At 40.5% G+C, this 18,006-nt stretch overlaps 2 protein-coding genes across 2 annotated transcripts; one reads left to right on the plus strand and one right to left on the minus strand.

Annotated features, from left to right (window-relative positions):
- Positions 1 to 648: 648 nt before the first annotated feature.
- Positions 649 to 12,729, minus strand: spats2 (spermatogenesis associated serine rich 2). Its single transcript, XM_083676111.1, has 13 exons — positions 12,690 to 12,729; positions 8,212 to 8,534; positions 6,930 to 7,009; positions 6,650 to 6,758; positions 5,884 to 5,933; positions 4,715 to 4,943; positions 4,369 to 4,560; positions 4,033 to 4,168; positions 3,417 to 3,475; positions 2,411 to 2,520; positions 2,163 to 2,265; positions 1,807 to 1,952; positions 649 to 1,649 (listed from the first exon to the last, which is right to left on the minus strand). The coding sequence occupies exons 2-13, from the start codon at positions 8,234 to 8,236 to the stop codon at positions 1,347 to 1,349; spliced, it is 1,542 nt and encodes a 513-aa protein (XP_083532237.1). The 5' UTR covers positions 8,237 to 8,534; positions 12,690 to 12,729; the 3' UTR covers positions 649 to 1,346.
- Positions 12,730 to 13,925: 1,196 nt separating this feature from the next.
- On the plus strand, positions 13,926 to 16,969 carry pym1 (PYM homolog 1, exon junction complex associated factor). The gene is made up of 3 exons (XM_083676117.1): positions 13,926 to 13,962; positions 14,672 to 14,765; positions 15,073 to 16,969. The coding sequence occupies exons 1-3, from the start codon at positions 13,932 to 13,934 to the stop codon at positions 15,575 to 15,577; spliced, it is 630 nt and encodes a 209-aa protein (XP_083532243.1). The 5' UTR covers positions 13,926 to 13,931; the 3' UTR covers positions 15,578 to 16,969.
- The last annotated feature ends 1,037 nt before the right edge of the window (positions 16,970 to 18,006 follow it).

Below are 18,006 nucleotides of genomic sequence, written 5' to 3' on the forward strand. Positions count from 1 at the left end.
TTCCTAACACTTCTGTAATGTCTAAGATTACAAGCGTCTGCTCTTGTACTATGAACTTAGAAAACAGTATTTGTTATGCCAACATCTGTGTTTCTAGAAGGCTAAGGTGAGGTTGCACTGTGATAAAAGGCAAGCATGTCAAGAGTGTGTGCCGTTTGTGTGCATATGGTCCAGTCTATGAGAAACACTGAGCATAAGGAAAGAGTGAGTGAAGCTACACCAAATAACATTGAAATAGATGTACTGAAAAATGGGAATCCAAATTCAGAGAATGTGTGTGGGGAGTGGAATTTCCTCTCTTACCTGAGACTAAAGAAGTTGAGTCACAGATAATAATATATTGAAACGGGGGGGAAAAAAAAAAAAAAAAAAAACGTACCACTCTCTTGAATTACAAATAAGAATAGAGAAAAGGCCCCTAGAGGAACAACTACACCAAAATACTACTCTCAATTTCTTGTGAGGTTGTAAACGAATCACTGCTTTCAGGCAACATCTGGGGTGAAAACCTCTCCAGTTCACAGTTAATTATTCTGATTCATATCTCATTCATTGGGCCATTTCAATGAGTTTTAACAATGTTTGCCGGAGCAATCATACTGTATGGAAAGCTGTAATTTAAATGAAACCCTAATGGGTTTCATTTAAATTACAGCTTTTCCATACAGTATGTCTGCCTTTTCAAAATGCAGATTCTGTAGTGTTGATTGCATGCCTGTGCCATTAATTCCCATACAGTAAATACTAGTGCTGCCAGGACACAAGTAATGTTCTTTTTAACATAGGGAACCGGAATGGTTTGATGGACAGACATTTTTGCAAGCTTAGGTAAATACAAATTAGATTTGAGGCTTCAAAATCAAAACTGAGATAATTCCAATGAAACATACTAAAAAGTAAAATACAAATACAATCTAACTTACAATAAAAATAAAAGAAATATAGATGCCCTTCAGCAGTGCACAAAATGCATATAAATCACCTCTGAATTACATCAATCTCTCTGCTGAAACAGCCTCTTTGAAGAAGCAAAGAAATTATCATCACAAAGATGAGAGGGTCTGGAAAGCTGCTACATCAACAGGCATGAGAGAAAATGTGTCTTAAACACTAATTACAAAAGAAGGTGGAAATGACAGAATAAGGGAGTAGTGGGTATTTTTCAAGTTTGGAGGATGAATGGGTTTACCTATAGGTGGCACTACAGCTCAGTTGACAAATATGTAAACTTGAATTCTATTCTTCATGGAAGGGAGTTAGTGGGGTGGAGGGAACAGGGTACAGGGTATTAGGGAAGGAGTGCTAGGGTTAGTAGAGGGCTTTGACTGGGTGAAGGATTTCCGATGTCAGGGGCATTGTGTCCGCGGAGGCCTTTGGGGCAGCCCGTTGTGAGAAGGGCGATCTGGGCGTTGAGAAGATGTAGTGGAGTAGGCGGGGCCACTTGTGGAGTTGGAGGACTGTGTGGAAGTGGGGCCAGTAGGGCTGGGGCCGTCATTTTGGCCTCGGTTACCCTGGTAACCGGGGCCGTCACCTTGGCCCCGGTTACCCTGGTAACGGTAGCTCGGGCGGTTCGGGTTCCTGTCGTGATAGGCACTACCGTTATACCGCTGGCCGCCGGAGTGGTACTGACGCCTGTTGCCTTGGAAACTCTGTAAAGTTGGATTGAAAAAAAACAAGTTAAGTCCCACTCTATCTATGATTTATAGCTCTATAGAGACGGCATAGAAAGCATTGTCCCATGAGAAAACTTCACATACAACTTCAGCAACCCCTTCATGTTTCTAATTGGTTTGTTTGTGAACTGACCTGTACTCTTGGCTGGCTAGGGCGACCGTCATAGTTGGAGCTCTGGGGGTGAGAGGGAGGTGTTTCTAGGGACCCTGGGCCAGTGATGGAGGAGGAAGTGGAGCTACAGCGGGAACGGCTGGAGTAGCCCGTCTGAGGGTGGTACACTGTAAGGGGAGGGAGGTACGTACACCAAGGCATGTCACCCAAAAGTCTGTTTTAATGGAGGTCTAGGTACAAAAACAACAGGGTAACTTGACAGCAGATCAGTTAAGCAGTCAAAGGAGAGCCTTCTGTGGGTTCCTATAAAGAATATGGATTGTGTTCCCCTTATACTGTAAAGCCACACTAGTATTGCAAGTGTACCACTGGCTTACCTGATCCAAATCCTGTGATGCTCATCTTGAGTGGTTCTAACTCAAATGAGAACTTCACAGCCTTACCCAAGTCCTCATCGTATTTACGTTCACTCACAAAGTGCTGAAAAATAAGGATAATTTATCATTATTATGTTATGGCCATTTTGCATTTGGTACTGTAACACCATTATTTAGGTAAATGGCTCAATCCCTGCACCAATGTTATATAATTGTCTTATATAGTGTAATTGGGATGGTCAAGTTACCTTTATGTCAGCGCGCAGCTCACTCAGCTGGTCCTCAGACATGGATGCTGATTGGTCCGTCAGCCTGCGTAGTTCCTCTGCTCTCTTTTGACGGCCATCCAAAATGGCCACTGAAACACAGTTACACAATTTGACTCCTCAAAACATCTTCATAGGCCTTAAGCTGTACTGTAAGAACTCCACATACTGTACAGGCAAACCTATGACAACTTAGTATGTCTTAGACCAAGTATGTCTTTAAAAACATTAGCTGTCCATTTACAAAATGTGTAGACAAATAAAGATGGTCTAGATCACATTATATGGTCTTATATGGTCTAGATCACATAAAGGGAGAGACATTATCTAGTCTATACAAATCAAAATCCCATTCCAGAGGAAAAGTGCTGTTAGTTTATCAGTTGCTAGGGAGATGCAAATGGCAGACTACTTTCCTCTTGAGGAGGAAAAAAGGAAGGGAAGAAAGAAGCTCTCTCATCCATTAACACATATCTAAAGCAAGGGATGAGATATGGGGAGAGACTGGTACATTTGGAGGAATGCTGGGTTTTGTAATGTCAAAGAACGACTATAATGTTCCCTCTCTTCCCCCCAATTCCCCACACACCTAGCACAAAGACAGCATTGAGTCTCCCTTGACACCTGACACTATTCACTTTTTCCAGACCCAGAACACACAACACTCTGCATTGGGACGAAAGGATAAGGGAGAATGGCCTACTTGTGGAAATATGCAGTCTCGCTCTGTCATGTTTCACTACACCGAACACACTGGTATGCCCAAGGACTATAGAAACCCTGAGGTCACCCACCCCAACACATGTAAAGAATGTTTGTGTGTCAGCTTACTACCTGAGTGAGTGATTTGGGACAGAGTGTTTCCGATTCTCCTGCATGGTGAATCATTTCCACAGACCTCCAATGCCTCATTATAATAACAGAGTGTAACACAACTCAATCCAACGTGGCTCAGTCCAAATGCTTGTTGAAAAAGAGTTGTACTCACTGGCCTCCGCTTTGACTTTGTCCATTTCTCCTAACAGAGTTACTTCTCTGTCCATGAGGCTAGAGAGGGAGGGAGGGGAGTGAGAAAGAGAATGAGATGTTCCTCACAGTGATAAGGTGAGCCTGGATCTTCACATTAAGATAAGATATAGCTTGCACTTTGACTGACCTACAATGGGAAACGACACATGTAAAGCTGAGAGAGGTAAATTGCTAAACAAGCCAAATAGGCCGTCCAACTAGTTTGGAGATGGTTCATCAAAAAGTAAACAAATGACATGTTAAGATGAACTACAGGCTAGTTCGGAGCCACCTGGGGCTGAAATATATTACAGCTGGTTTCATAACACCGACATACGAGGCTCGGTCATACTGATGTCATGTAAAGCAAAGGTGAAAGTAATGTACTTTGATTCACTGGTGGACATTGGAGCCTTTAAAACACAGCTCCCTAAATTGCTTAGGTAAACATTCTGCATACAGAAGAGCAAACATTGACATTTGTGATATGCTATGTCATCATTCCAAGTAAATCACCATCAAATACTCCAAACTAATCATCTTCAACATATTCAAGCGCAACTGTTTTATAGATTAACGTAGTGAAATTACTGTACCAGCTCTGCAGCTCAGCAAACGTCTGCTTCATCCTCTTGATAGAAGAGTCCATCTCTTCCTTCACCACCACTCTGTAGCGTGTCAGTGAGGCAGTGCATCTCTGCAGGTCCTTCATAGAGCGATCGATGTTGGGCGCTGAAATTCAAAGATCAGGCATACAAGTGACGCACACAGTATGCATTAAGTATTAAGTAAGTATTATATTTTTCATTATATATATATATATATATATATATATACACACACACATGGAGTTGCCATCAATAATCCAGTGCACAGTTAAAATGACACATACAGTATGTAGGAATCTGGGACAAACAGCATGGCACTCTAACCTATTTTTTTGTTGCCAGATGATCCGTGTTGACTGTCATGGTCGTTGGTAGTGAGCACAGAGGAAGTGGACGTGGGCTGTGAGTTTGAGCCTTGTCTGTGACGGAACTTGCTGCCACGGGGACCCTGGTGGTTTCGTCCTCCTGGCTGAGGGGTAGGGCTCGGTGCACTACTCTGACTGTCTGCCTCCGCACCTGTGAGGAGACAACGCAGTGTAATGCATTATGATGAATAGCAATAGGCCACAAGCGGATCAACAAATAGGGTAAATGTATCAACCCCCCCAATAGTATCACCCCCCCAAAAAATTCAAAGATTCAAAATCCTCGCTCCTCTCCATTACAATACCTATAGTTTCTGAGGTGGCAGGTTCAGAATCCAGTTCTGCTGCGTCCAGGGAGGCGGAATCCAACTGCTCACTCAGCGAGTCTATCGAGTCTCCGTCCAAAGCGGAGGAGCCATTGGCATGGAAACCATTCACTGCATCCTTACTCTCCTCCAGGGGCTGCGTGGGCTCAGCTGGAGCAGCCTCAGCTGGAGCCTCTGGCTGGGGCTTGGGCTTCTTTTTCTTCTTGGGCTGGAGATGGAAGAATCAAGTCAAACTCCATCGACTGTAACCTCACATGCACAGCAAGGAGTTCATGCATGCCATGCAATGTTAAAACCAATGATTGAACAACAAAGTTTACCTCGGCCCCTATAAAACAGACACACCAGTTCAGGCCTGTTGACAGCTTAAAACATCCCATAATGATTCAACTTATTAAAAGTTGTCTAAATCATTATCAATAACATGTATAAATAAGTTCATATAAAGATGAACTATTATGCAAAGCATTTACTGGACTGGCAACACAGATGTCCTGTACAAGTAGGGCCAGAGCTGGCTTTATTTCCTGAAGAGGCGCAGGTCCTTTGGCGTGTGCAGGACTCTGCTGAACATGTTCTACCAGTCAGTGGTGCCCAGCACGGTGCTGTGCGCGGTGGTATGCTGGGGGGGGCAGCATCAAGGAAGGTGACACCAAGAGGCTGAACAAGCTATTAGGAAAGCTAGTTCTGTCCTCGGTGGACACTGGACATATAGGAGGATGAGGACTAAACTCCTGGCCATCATGGACAATCCCTCCCATCCCCTACATGACACTGTGGCAGAGCAGAGAAGCTCCTTTAGCAACAGATTATTGCAACCACGTTGCACTAAGGAACGCTATAGGAGATCTTTTCTGCCTGACTGACAACTCCTCCTGCTCCGGCTGGCTCGATTGAGGTGATCAGAGTCAGGCTGGGGGATGTTAAATCATACTGGACTGTTCTTACTGTATATAATGTTTCAGATGACTATTTTATTTGTATTCTATTGCCACATTATTTTGTTGTTGTTGGTGATGTGAGCTGCTAACGCCTTAATTTCTCCTCAGGGATCAATAAAGTACCTATCTATCTATCTACTACATTCCTTAATGGTGTCCCTTTAATTTCTCATATGCCCTGCATTAAAGGATGTCCTGTATAATTACCTTCTTTTTACCAGTGACATTCCATTCCTTCAGAATTTCAACTGCACTGCCTGAAAGGAAAATAAAACAATGGTGATGAATGACCTGTCCACGAAAGCAATTACATTCCAAGTACAGCCATGGCGTTGTCTGTGTGCGCACATGACTTAAATGTTTCAAAACATTCTTTATCATCCAAATGCCCTAAAGGTAGTTTATGAAAAAGCTACAGAACAAAAGCTTGACGTGTGAGGCACCCTCCTTGTTCTATAATTAGACCTTTCATTCAGAAGTCTTGGAACGTTAGTTGTAAAACATTCCATTGCATTGACCAGTTAGTAAGTGACGTCACTGACAGAGGCATGTATAGACAGGTAAATCCACTTGCATCATACAACAGGTGATGAAAGGGGTGAACACTGAACAACACAAGTTGCACGATTCAGGGAATTCCTTGTTTAAAAGAATGAGGGGAAAAAAAGAAAATCCTGTATCACAATCTGTTAACCTGACATATGGGCAACACTTTCTAGTCTTATCTAGGTCAACATCATCTTATTCCAAGTTTCACTGTGTTTCCATAGCAATAATGTTCAGACATACAGAGTAAGTCTACATACAATTTCCAAGTAGTTAGCTAGCTAGCTAGCTAGCAAGCAAGCAAGGTACTGGAGTGAAATTCTCCAAAAAAGAATGCAAAACAGAAATGTAATTTTCCATTAATTTACTCATAATGCCTGTAAATAAATCACAATGAGAACCATCACTTGACTATGGCATTCCATACCTTCCAAGAAAGCTTGGACAGCCTTGTCAACACAGTTCTCAAAGTGCTGCAAAACCAGGACAATCTCGTTGTTGCTTTTGTTGGGAACAACTGCCCTGACAGCACTGATCTGCAATAAGGAAGAAAAGAGAAACAGGTTCAGTATGACTTGAAATAAACTCAGGCCTACTGTAATCAGATATATATATATAGATATAGTAAAATAATTGAGCCTGCGGTGCATGGGAAAGGCGACAGAGAAAACCTGTTTGAGTGTGTATGATCACTTTGCAGTCCTTACCTTTTCCTTCATCCTGTCAAAAGTCCCTCCCTGGGACATAACCATTTTGGAGTGAGTGTCAAACACCACACCAGACGTATCTGGAAAAACACAAACATGATGGATGTTGCATTTAGGATAATTTTCTATTGGTGCTAGGGCTGTTTGCAAAACTATTGAAATGTGGAGTCATAAAATTTGCAAAACAAAACAGTGACCATTCCTCATTACTCTTGAAACCTAACCATTCAAAGTTCACACTAAGGGGCAATAGGCAAGGATATTGGCCTAAGTGTCTAAAATCTTTATTGAATTCAGTGCAATATTGATTGTATATTGTGATGTCCATTTTGGGGGAGCTAATGAAGACCTTTGATATTTGCATGCCAATGACAACTAAAGGGCTTGCCTAATATATTTAGAAAAGTTGAACATTTTGCATTTAAACAAAAACAAGTAAATGATGGCATCATACAGTGGATCAGACAGGAAGCTAGACCCTGACATCTCAATGGTGACTATTAATAGGCACCAGTGAAAAACGAAACTGATAACCAGGTCTCTCGAGCTCAATGAGACTAACCTGGATAAATAAAGTAACAAACATGAAGCTTGACGATGAAGTTTCATGGTTAAAATGTCCACAATGCTTTAGAACCTTGACCGAAATGTCATAGGCCACTTCTAAAGACATTGTACTGTATATGGGACAAAAATTGTCTAGCCAGACACATCGCATCTAGCAACAGGTAATAAGCCTGTTCTATTATATTAGTGACAGCCTAACTGACATCCAGTTCTACAAGAAGGAATGAGTCAGCAAAGCAGGGCTTAATGCATCAGAGGAAGGAGAATTCCGCCCCAAACAAACTGAGCTCAACGGGATGAGAAGCAGCTGAGTTACAGTTTAAAAAAAATACCAAAAACATGTGGCATGACCAAAGAATGCTTGAGGACAGTTTTTCAAACAATGACAAACCTTATAACAGAAAAAATCTAGGCTACTTTGCAAGCAAAGCAGAGTCCTAACGGATGGCTTTATTTCAGAAAGGCAATAACAGCTAGACCCTTGTGAGGTATCCAAAAACATGCAGTGTAGATTCATTTCACCATCCATCTCCAGGCTAACAAACCCTAGACCCAAGGTGCTTGAAAGGATCCTTCTAGGCAACAACTCAATTTCAAAACCCTTTCCAATCTTTCGCAAGCAATAAAGTGTTACGATTTAGGTCAACATTTTGAATTTAGCTCGCAAATGTATGCAAACACACACAATACAATAGATACACGGTTGAATACGTACCCTTTTGGCTGTTTTTCTTGGCCATGTTGTACTCTTGTACTATTCCACACTAAAGTAGGTCCTGGTAAGTGTCCCACTTGATTGCTCCACAAGTCAAAAACTATCAATATAATGCACTATTCTTTTCAAATATTCAGTCAGGGTTTCTAATAAGAAGCTTCAAGTGTAGTAATATTCCCCCTGAAGTTCTCCTTTGCAGACAGGATGCCAAAGGCTCACAACTCTGGCAGTGGGAGGGGTTGAAGAAGGTAGGGTCAGATCAAGCTCCCTTCACTAAGGCTTGGATTCAACTTTTCTCCTTTCTCCACAAAGCCGATCCAATTCTGAGGGAAAAAAGGAATAAGGCTTGCTCGTAGGATTCAAGTCATCACGAGATGAGAATGAGTTGCATGCATGGGCTGAAACAGTGGAGCATAAAACAGTGATGCATCATATAAACAACTGTAATCCACGCACAAAGGGAAAAGGTCATAAAAGTTATTCCGATTAATGTTTTTCTCTCCTTGGAAAATGTATTTATTTTCCATAATCTGGCCAAGAACTTTGAAAATAGCAGTACGCTCATCCACTAAAAACCCATTTCCTTTGGTCATAAAACATGCAATGAAAACCAGATTTCAATAAATTACTGTCTGTCTGGCACATCATTCGAGACAATCTGCACTCAATAGTCTTTGGCAACAGAATATTCCCCATTTGGCTAAAACACATAACAAAGAACCTTTGAGTCATGATTTTGTTTAGCTCCTCTGTGTGAATTCAATTTGACCAAGGCAAGAGGCACTGTTTGAAAATAGGTTAGATGAAAAGTATCCAAAAATCATTCATTGGTTTCAGCATAACAAATTAGACTATTACAAAAGCTTGTCCTGGGCACTGATAGATTTCCGCAAAATACAGTGCCCTATATAAGTAATGGGATTTGAAATCAAACAATTACTATGAGGTTAAAGTAGAGATTCTCAGCTTTTATTTATTTATAAATATGTTTTCAGGGCATTTCTGATTTATTGGGATAGAGACAGTAGAGATTGACAAGAAGGATGGGAAAGAGAGGAGGAATGACATGCAAGATAGGTCGAGGGTCGGAATCGAACCAGGAACCTTGCGATTACGTGGTAAGCTCATTAGTGTGCTACGCCACTAATCTCCCCCTCTCAGCTTTTATTTGATGGTACATATTGGTTTCATCATTTAGAAATGCAACTTTTTCTACATAGTCTCCCTAATTCAGGGTACCAAAAGTAATGGGACAATTGGCTTGGCAGGGGTTTCTGGTTAATCAGGTGTGTTTCGTCATATCATTCATGCAGGCATAAGAGAGCTGTCTCGTATTGATTCTAGGCTTTGTGTTTGCCTTTGGAGTATGTCAACATGAGATCGAAAGAGACATCAATGAAAGACAAGGAAGCCATTATGAGGCTGAAATATCGTATATAAGATAATCAATCAGAAACATAGGTACAACCTTAGACTTAGCAAAAACAACAGTTTAGAACATAATTAGCAATCGCAAACGTCCTGGTAGGCCAAGGATGACTTCTACAGTGAACGACCGAAGAATGCTCACCATAATTAAGAAGACCCCCAAAACAGCTGTCCCACAGATCATGAACACTCTCCAGGAGGGAGGTGTGAATGTGTCAAACAACCATCGACAGAATACGTCACCAGTCAAACTACAGAGGATTAACTGCAATATGCAAACTCCTCAAAAAGGATGGTCAGGTTAGTTTGCTAAAAAGTACCTTAAAAAAGGAGATGTCTGGAAAAAGGCCTTGTGGACAGATAAGACTAATATTATGATGTACCAGAGTGATTGCAAGAGGAACATTTGGAGAAAATGTGGCCGAGATTAACAGCATACCACCTCAACTGTGAAACATGGTGGGGAGGGGGGGGTTATGATTTGGGCATGTATAGCTGCCACTAGCACTGGCTAACTTGTCTGTATTGATGATGTAACTGCTGATGGCAGCAGCAGAATGTATTCTGTACAGAAACATCTTGTCTAATCGAGTATAAGCAAATGGTTCCAAATTCATTGGATGCCACTTAATCATACAGTTAGACAATGAGCCCAAAAATACTGCCATAGCAACTAGGGAGTTCTTGACTGGCCAAGTCAATCTTCAGATTTAAATCCAATTGAACATGCATTTCATTTCCTGATAAGATTTTAGGCAAAAAGACCGCTAAACAAACTGAAGATGGCTCCAGTGCAGGCCTTCTCTCCAGAGAAGATACCCAGTGTCTGTTGGGGTCAATGGGTTGCAGACTTCAGGCAGTTATTGGATGCAAAGGTTGTCAGACAAATACTAAACATGAGTGCTTAATTTGGACATTTGATACATCTGTCCCATCACTTTTGAGTACCCAGAAACAGGGGGACTATGCATTAAAAAAGTGTTAAAATGTTTGAATTGTGAAACCAATATGTACACAAATATCATCAAATAAAAGCCTGGAATATATACTTTAACCTCATAGTAAATGTTTAGTTTCAAATCCGAACTTTTGGAGTATAGAGACAAAAGAAGAAAAAAATGCAATTCACTGTCCCATTACTTACACAGGGCACTGTATGTGATCACGTTTCAAGTTTATGAAATGTATGACACATCAAATCAATAATGGTTGATAAGGCCAATTGAACGACCAGAGATAAAGTAAGTAGGTCTAGAAACAATCATTCAAGCTCAAATACAGTTTTCTGTAAACATATCTCACACTGGTATTTCATCAGTGTTATGCAAGCTTGCCTCCCGTTTTGTCCCAAATCAGTTTAATTATGCTTTCCAATCTTTGGAAAGTTTGGACACCACCCTGAGCAAACTGGAGTCATTTTATGGGCCAGCTGTTTCCCACTTAGGTTTCCCTTTCTGACCCAGGAGCTCTTGAAAAGGAAACTTAAACTGTACAAACCCACGCCCTTCTCATTCATTTGCATTTTAGACATTTAGCAGACACCTTTCTGCAAAGTGACTCACAACAGCATTTGTCTTAGTAAGTGAATCATTTATACATCAGTCATCATAAGAAAAGCAAATCTATGCTAGGAGCAGGGGCCATTGGCAGTCATTCCTTCATTCCCTCTTCACATGTCACAGTTCTGCACTGCATGCCACCACACCTTTTGAACACGTCAAGCACTGTCAACAATGACGCCAGGCTGTGCAACTATGTTAATTCAAGCAAAGACAGACACTCATTCTGTTTATCAAGAGGGTTGGTGCTTGGATGTCCACGTACACCATGTGTTGATTTAGGCAAAACATTGAGGGCTAGGCAATAAATAAATATAATGGTCTAAATCAATCTCAAGGCTGGCACATTGAGGAAAGTGAAAGAAGAGGTCCCACTCAAGCATGAAACATATTTACCAGAGACATGTAGCTAACTAGAAATCTGAGCAACCATCTTGTGAACAGCAATGTTTGTTAGTTTGTTCATTCAATCAAGAATCATTTCTAAATTCATTCAGACAACGCTGCAGGGCGCAGATACATACAACTCAGATGAAGACTGATGTAATCAGTACGTTTGACATCAGATAGCTAATTTATGTAATAAAGACCGGACCTGTGTCACTAGCACTCCAGAACCAGGCCAACATTTTCATCTAACACACACAATCATATTTTCGGTTTAGACTAGTTCCTGTTCGATTATGTCTGTAGTTCGTGTTGCCAAAGGGGGGGAAACATTTTAAGATTGATATTCATAAATGGCACAAATACATTAAAAAATAAGGTTATAAACATGGAAAAGTAGGCTAACGTTGCCAAAAAAAACACCAAAGAATGTTCGATATTTGCAATATGTCTGGCCGTATCTTAGCAACGCTTTCGCTAGGCTCTGACTAATCTCTGGAATGAAAACGTTCCATGCTATGAACATATTGAAGTATCAAGTCAAGACAGGAACTGCAAATCCAACTTCCATATCACAATTATTTTCTGATTCTGTATTTCCTCGGGGAATAAATTAACTTATTAACTAAAAGTAAGTGTTTGATAATGTTCAGAAACTGGAGCGTTCCATCCCATTCTATTCTATCAATTAGACTGACCCTTTACAGCTAGCTAACTAACGTTAGCGTCTAGTGGTCCCTGTTTTTGATAGCCTGGCTGGGGTCGGCTTATGCTAGTTAGCTATATAGCTGCCTGTCTACCTAATGAATGTGGCACTTTTAGCTAATTGGTGACCAGTCTACATTTTGTTGAAAGCTAGCTTTAGCTAGAGGGATTCAATTCGCTTTTTTTTTTCTCATCACTGCCTGACTGTCTGCAGTGCAGGGTAAGCAGCTAGTGATTCTTGGTTATTATTAAACGGTCTTTACACAACGTTTCAATTACTGAATTTGTTAGCTAGCGTTGATAAACTTCCCTCTAGAACTAACAATTTGACATAAACGTTGCATGTGTCGAACTTACAAACTGAACATAATATTTCGAATAGCCTACTGCAGCACTTACCTGGGTGTCTTTTAGGCAACGGTAGCTACCAGTCGTCTGGCTAGTAATATTTTTCCTCAGTCACAGCCTTCAATACACCACCACGTCGTCACTTCCTAGCAGAAAGATATCGGTCATGCTTATCACGCATGGCAAAGGTGCGCTCGATTTAACTCGCGCGTACCCGGCGGTATCAAACAGGATATCGACCCTGTCCAGAAACAACCCCTAGCTCCTACTCCCCAGACACTTGTGTTGATCTGACATGATTGGGATGGTATAAGCAAGATGGTACTATAGCTTAATTTGTGCCCTTTGCTAGGCTAGGCGGAATTTCCACCATCTTATATATCCAATCATTCCATTTGTCTAGGGAGTAGGCCTACATGGAGGAGGTAAGAGCCCTGACAGAATGGTGCCAAGACAATAACCTTTCCCTCAACATCAGCAAAACCAAGGAGATGATTGTGGACTATAGGAACAAGAAGTCCACAACGATGGGCCCCCTTTCAATATAGACAGGGTTGCAGTGGAGAGGGTCAACAGTAGTGTCCACATCACTGAGGACTTAAATGGACCCATCAGATCAAGACAAGCCAGATCAAGCCCTCGACCACATTCAGGATAATGCAGCTAGTCGGTGTCTATATGTACACACACACACACACACACACACACACACACACACACACACACACACACACACACACACACACACACACACACACACTCACTACCGCTATTTATTAGGCCTACTGCATTGTATTGCTCACTTTATCTTCACTTATTGCCTTATTTACACTTATTGACTATTGGGTTATTATTGTATTGTATTCTTGCGGTTGCAAATCTCAAGCATAAACATTTCATTGTAGAATTTACAAACTGTATCTTGTGCATATGACCAATAAACATTGACTTCACTTGACTTGAGGAGCTAAGGAGCATTCAATCTCACTTTTCTCCTCAAAGGAAGGTTGAAACATCTTAATATATGTCAGGTTAGTTCGAAAACAAATTAGTTGTATGATATAATTAAGAAAAATAGGTAATTATCGAGCAGTCTCTTCACAGAAATCCCTTGGAGGACCATTTTTTTGTGCATTTCACATTCACTTTAATTGGCCTCTACTGAGCAACTTGTCTCCTTGTATACCACAATGCACTCCGATATTAGCCGTTAGCGCGTTCACCCAAAATGCAAAAAGTCCCGCCTCTTGGTTACAATGTCTTTGCTAGAACGGAAGTATACCATTGTCCAAAATGGCAACCCCTTATGTGGAAGATGATTCTGGTAAGGCTGATGAAAGTGATGTTATTTGAGAAGGAACACGCATAACACGAAGTGTTACAAACACATCTGTCATTAGATATCAAACAAATGTAACCGCGCAACATTGACAGCTAACGCTACGTTGTGGAGCGATTAACGTGACGTGTATTGCTATGGCATGCTGGCTAGCTAACGTTAGCTACCAAATCTACCGAGATTTCACGGGCTCCTCACAATGCACCGGTTAGAACTTGAAGCTAGCTAACTCGAACTTGATCATTGTTGCTAGTAGTAGCTATGCTAAGAAAAGAAACAGCTGTAGTGCTGCGATTAGTCTTGTCTTCTTTAAAAAAAAAAAAAGATGTGCATGCCATCGAAGAGTGGGCCACCATCAAAAACGTAAACAAATATGGTGCAAACGCATCCCATCCCATTGCACTTGATTTGTACTCTATGGCATAGCTGTCTGTTCTGCAAGGGATGTCATTTCATGAGAGCAGCATTACTTTTTAAACATGCTAAACAATGTAACAATGTAAAAACAAACAAATAAGGAATACGTAATTGTGTTAATGATTAGGCAATTTTCATTACCGGATTATAATGTAAAGACTTTTAGCTAAAGTATGTCAGTAGAAAAATATTTCAGCAAGCTTGAGTCCACATAACAAAACAACATAAAAAGTTATTTGTCATTTTTGGTCATATTGCTTCTGCTTTCTTGCTATAGGGAAATACATTGCTGCCACTCAGCGACCTGATGGAACCTGGAGGAAACCTCGGAAGGTGAGGGACGGCTTTGTCCCCCAGGAAGAAGTCCCTGTGTAAGTAATTGCTCCCTAGCATAAGCATGTGAAGTACTGAAACCACCTGAAATGAGTTGCTCAAATAAATTGTTTCCAAATACCACCAGGCATTAGAATTGTCATTATGCATTCTAGTTAGACATGTAGCAACATGTAATATTGCAGAGTCAAACGGTGTGCCTTTGATTATTGCATGTGCTGTGATGTAGCTATGAAATCTGGGATGTGAGATCAGGTAGTATGGAATTGTGTTTTGATGGCTTCGTGATTAGAGCTTTGTTTCATTCATTTTCTTTCTCTGTGCTTTCTGTCCTTGTGCACTCAGGTATGAAAACAAATATGTGAAGTTCTTCAAGAGCAAGCCGGACCTACCCCCTGGTATGAGCCCTGAAGATGCGTCCCAGGCAAAGCATCACCAGCAAGGGATCCCTGGCAGTGCGGAGAGTGAGACAGCTGGGCTCTCCAAAGCAGCCAAACGTAACATTAAACGGAAAGAAAAACGCAAGCAGCAGCAACCAGGCCAGGACGAAGATGTGGATGTGGAAACACTGAGAGATGCTGTTGAGAATGTGGCAATTGCAGAGGGTGGAGAAAACAAGAAGTCCCCACAGGGGACCCTTACTGGGATGTCCGAAGATGATCCTTCAACAGTAGCAGCTGAAAAAGTCAAGAAGATCAAAAACCTGAGGAAGAAGCTGCGGCAGGTTGAGGAGCTGCAGCAGAAAATTGACTCTGGGGAGATCAAGCAAGCCACAAAAGAGCAGTTGGAAAAGCTTGGGAGGGTTAAGACCTTACAGGACGAGTTGCTGCAACTTGAGGAGGATTCTTGAGAAACAGCTGTCAAAGGGGTCAATTGTGGGAGTAAGATACAGTTAAAAAAAATACAAACACCCAGTTCACAAAAAGAAAGGGATTTTTTACAGCTGTGTTTAGATGAGCTTCCTTTGAACATTTTCTGACGATTTGGTGTTATCTGTCAATCAATATGAACTTTGGCTTTGGAGTATCAAGTGAATATCAAACCAACACCTCAAGTTATGTTGACAATGACTGATCATGCAGACCTATTTTTTTCTTTACTTCATTTCTAATGTACTTGTGAAATAATTGTTGAGATATCTGAACTGATATCTGCACATATTGGCAATGAACAATGGCCATTCACTTATAGTTGTAAAATCATTTGTCTGTGCATCATGTTTTTATTTATTTGTTTACCTTCAACTGTCAAGATAACAGCATCAAATATTCTATATTAGAGTTAATTGCATTAAATGTTCCCCATACCTGAGATCATTTTGTTGACCCGTCTCTGTTTGAATTGAAAGGTTACATAATGTTGTCAACGATTAGCTGATTTGAAACACAGTTAGAATTTACATCCACAATAAAAAGTGAAACCATAGTAAAACCATAATGTGCCCCTGACTTAGTTTAATCTGTTTCTGTCAACAGCCTGAGTAAGAGGTGCTGTTGTGTGGCTTGCATGATAACAGGAAAGACAAATCGTTTTCTGAGATGCATAAGAGAGGTCCTCAGTTAGTTAGAGGAAATAATGATAGGTATATAGGCAAATGTGATAAGCATGTTTCTGGTAAACCCATTGTTCTTGGTTTACTGGAAATTAACCTGGTACCTGAAAGTTGGACTGTTACAGAATTTAACACCCTTCCACCACTGAAATGTACGCTCTCCACTCATCTGAAATGATCTTTTGTTGTTACTGTTAATTTAGATAGATGAATGGTGCCCTCTACTGGTCAAATCAGAGACTAGGAGTCAGACACCACTGTAATGGAGTACACTACACGACAGAATAATAAAACGTAAGAGAAAGGATTTTTCTTTCCTGTCACTGTTTTCCAGACTTATGGGGGTGGGGGTGGGGGTGGAACAGTAAAAAATATCCAGTCTGGTTTAATTGTTGACATTAAGGATGTTTCAAGTAGAGCAATAAAGAAGAATGTGCAAAATGTAAAAATAGCTGGTGCAGTTATCTGTTTTTTGTTGGGGTCTGTTATGTTCAAGTGTAATTTGGTTCCAACATGACTGAGGCGGAATTCCGATCCTCTAAGCAGCATGGGAGAATTCATACATAGGAAATACATATGGAATATATATCAAATCTGGCGACAATGTTCAACGTTGACAGTTCTCACCTTGTTTTTAGATAGCTATGCAGTATTTTCTAATGCATGTCTTCCATGATCAATATTTTAAGCAATGGGTCTATGATTGCTTAATGATTATTGTTGAGTCTGACCTGTGATACTATTACTGATGCTCAGTTTAAACAAATACTTAAGCTCAACTTGATGACAGGACATACAGTAGGGATAGATAGATAGATAGATAGAAACTTTATTTATCCCAGGGGGAAATTCAGGTTCCAAGTAGCATACAGACATAGGGGGTATCACACATAACATACACATACAACATACAACATTAGCAGCATTTTATACAGGCGAGGTGCAGTTGTAAATGTCTTTGCAGTTAGGTGAGGTGCAAAAAGGTAAAGAGTTCTACATGTAGAGGCCAAACTGATATATTATGCAACATTGTTTTGTGTGATTGGCTTCCTAGATATAATCATTGTAATTAACTGTTGTCTCAGAGCGGAAATGTGGTCAGTTGTTTTGCTGTTTTAGGGCAGTTGTAAAACTCACAAATTGTAAATGGGTGACAGCATTATTATCTTACAGACTACAGATATATGTATAGAGAAATGTGCTGTAATTCAACAATAACAGGAATCTCATTTGAACAACATCCAGGATATATTTGGCATAGGCTATATTTGGCATAGCCTTCAATTGGGTCTATCAGTAAGTTATTCCTTTATATTGCCCAGCTGTCTTTGAGGTCTTAAGAGGGAGCCAACATTGGAGAGTTCAACAGTTGTAATTAGTGACTCACATTTTTGTTATAAGGAAAGAAACAGACTTAATATGAATGGTAAACACATTGATGTAAAAGTATTACACCATAATGAAATATCAAGAAATTAATTAAAGACACAACCTTCTTTTTGAATTATTATAGTGTTCCATTGTATATTAACTGAATCTTACATGAATTGGAGGTAACATCTGTTTTGAAGCCATGTCTCAATTTGGTCTTTTAAAAGGTTTATTGTTAATTAAATTGAGTTAATAATGATGTTATTGACTTCCTTTGACGTAGGACCTGTGTCTGTAGGAGCCATTCTATCCATTGAAAGGGGATATATATTGGGATGGCTACAGTGGGAGTGTAA

Source organism: Argentina silus, assembly GCF_951799395.1.
Source record: "Argentina silus genome assembly, chromosome: 8".
NCBI lineage: Eukaryota > Metazoa > Chordata > Actinopteri > Argentiniformes > Argentinidae > Argentina > Argentina silus.

Excerpts from the sequence above, each read along its gene's own strand:
- spats2 (XM_083676111.1), bottom strand. The coding sequence starts at position 8,236 with ATGGCCAAGAAAAACAGCCAAAAGG. Across the intron at positions 5,934-6,649 it reads TGTCCAAGCTTTCTTGGAAG|GCAGTGCAGTTGAAATTCTG; the intron begins GTATGGAATGCC and ends TTTTCCTTTCAG. Across the intron at positions 4,561-4,714 it reads TGCCACCTCAGAAACTATAG|GTGCGGAGGCAGACAGTCAG; the intron begins GTATTGTAATGG and ends GTCTCCTCACAG.
- pym1 (XM_083676117.1), top strand. The coding sequence starts at position 13,932 with ATGGCAACCCCTTATGTGGAAGATGATTCTG. Across the intron at positions 13,963-14,671 it reads TTATGTGGAAGATGATTCTG|GGAAATACATTGCTGCCACT; the intron begins GTAAGGCTGATG and ends TTCTTGCTATAG. Across the intron at positions 14,766-15,072 it reads CCCCAGGAAGAAGTCCCTGT|GTATGAAAACAAATATGTGA; the intron begins GTAAGTAATTGC and ends TTGTGCACTCAG.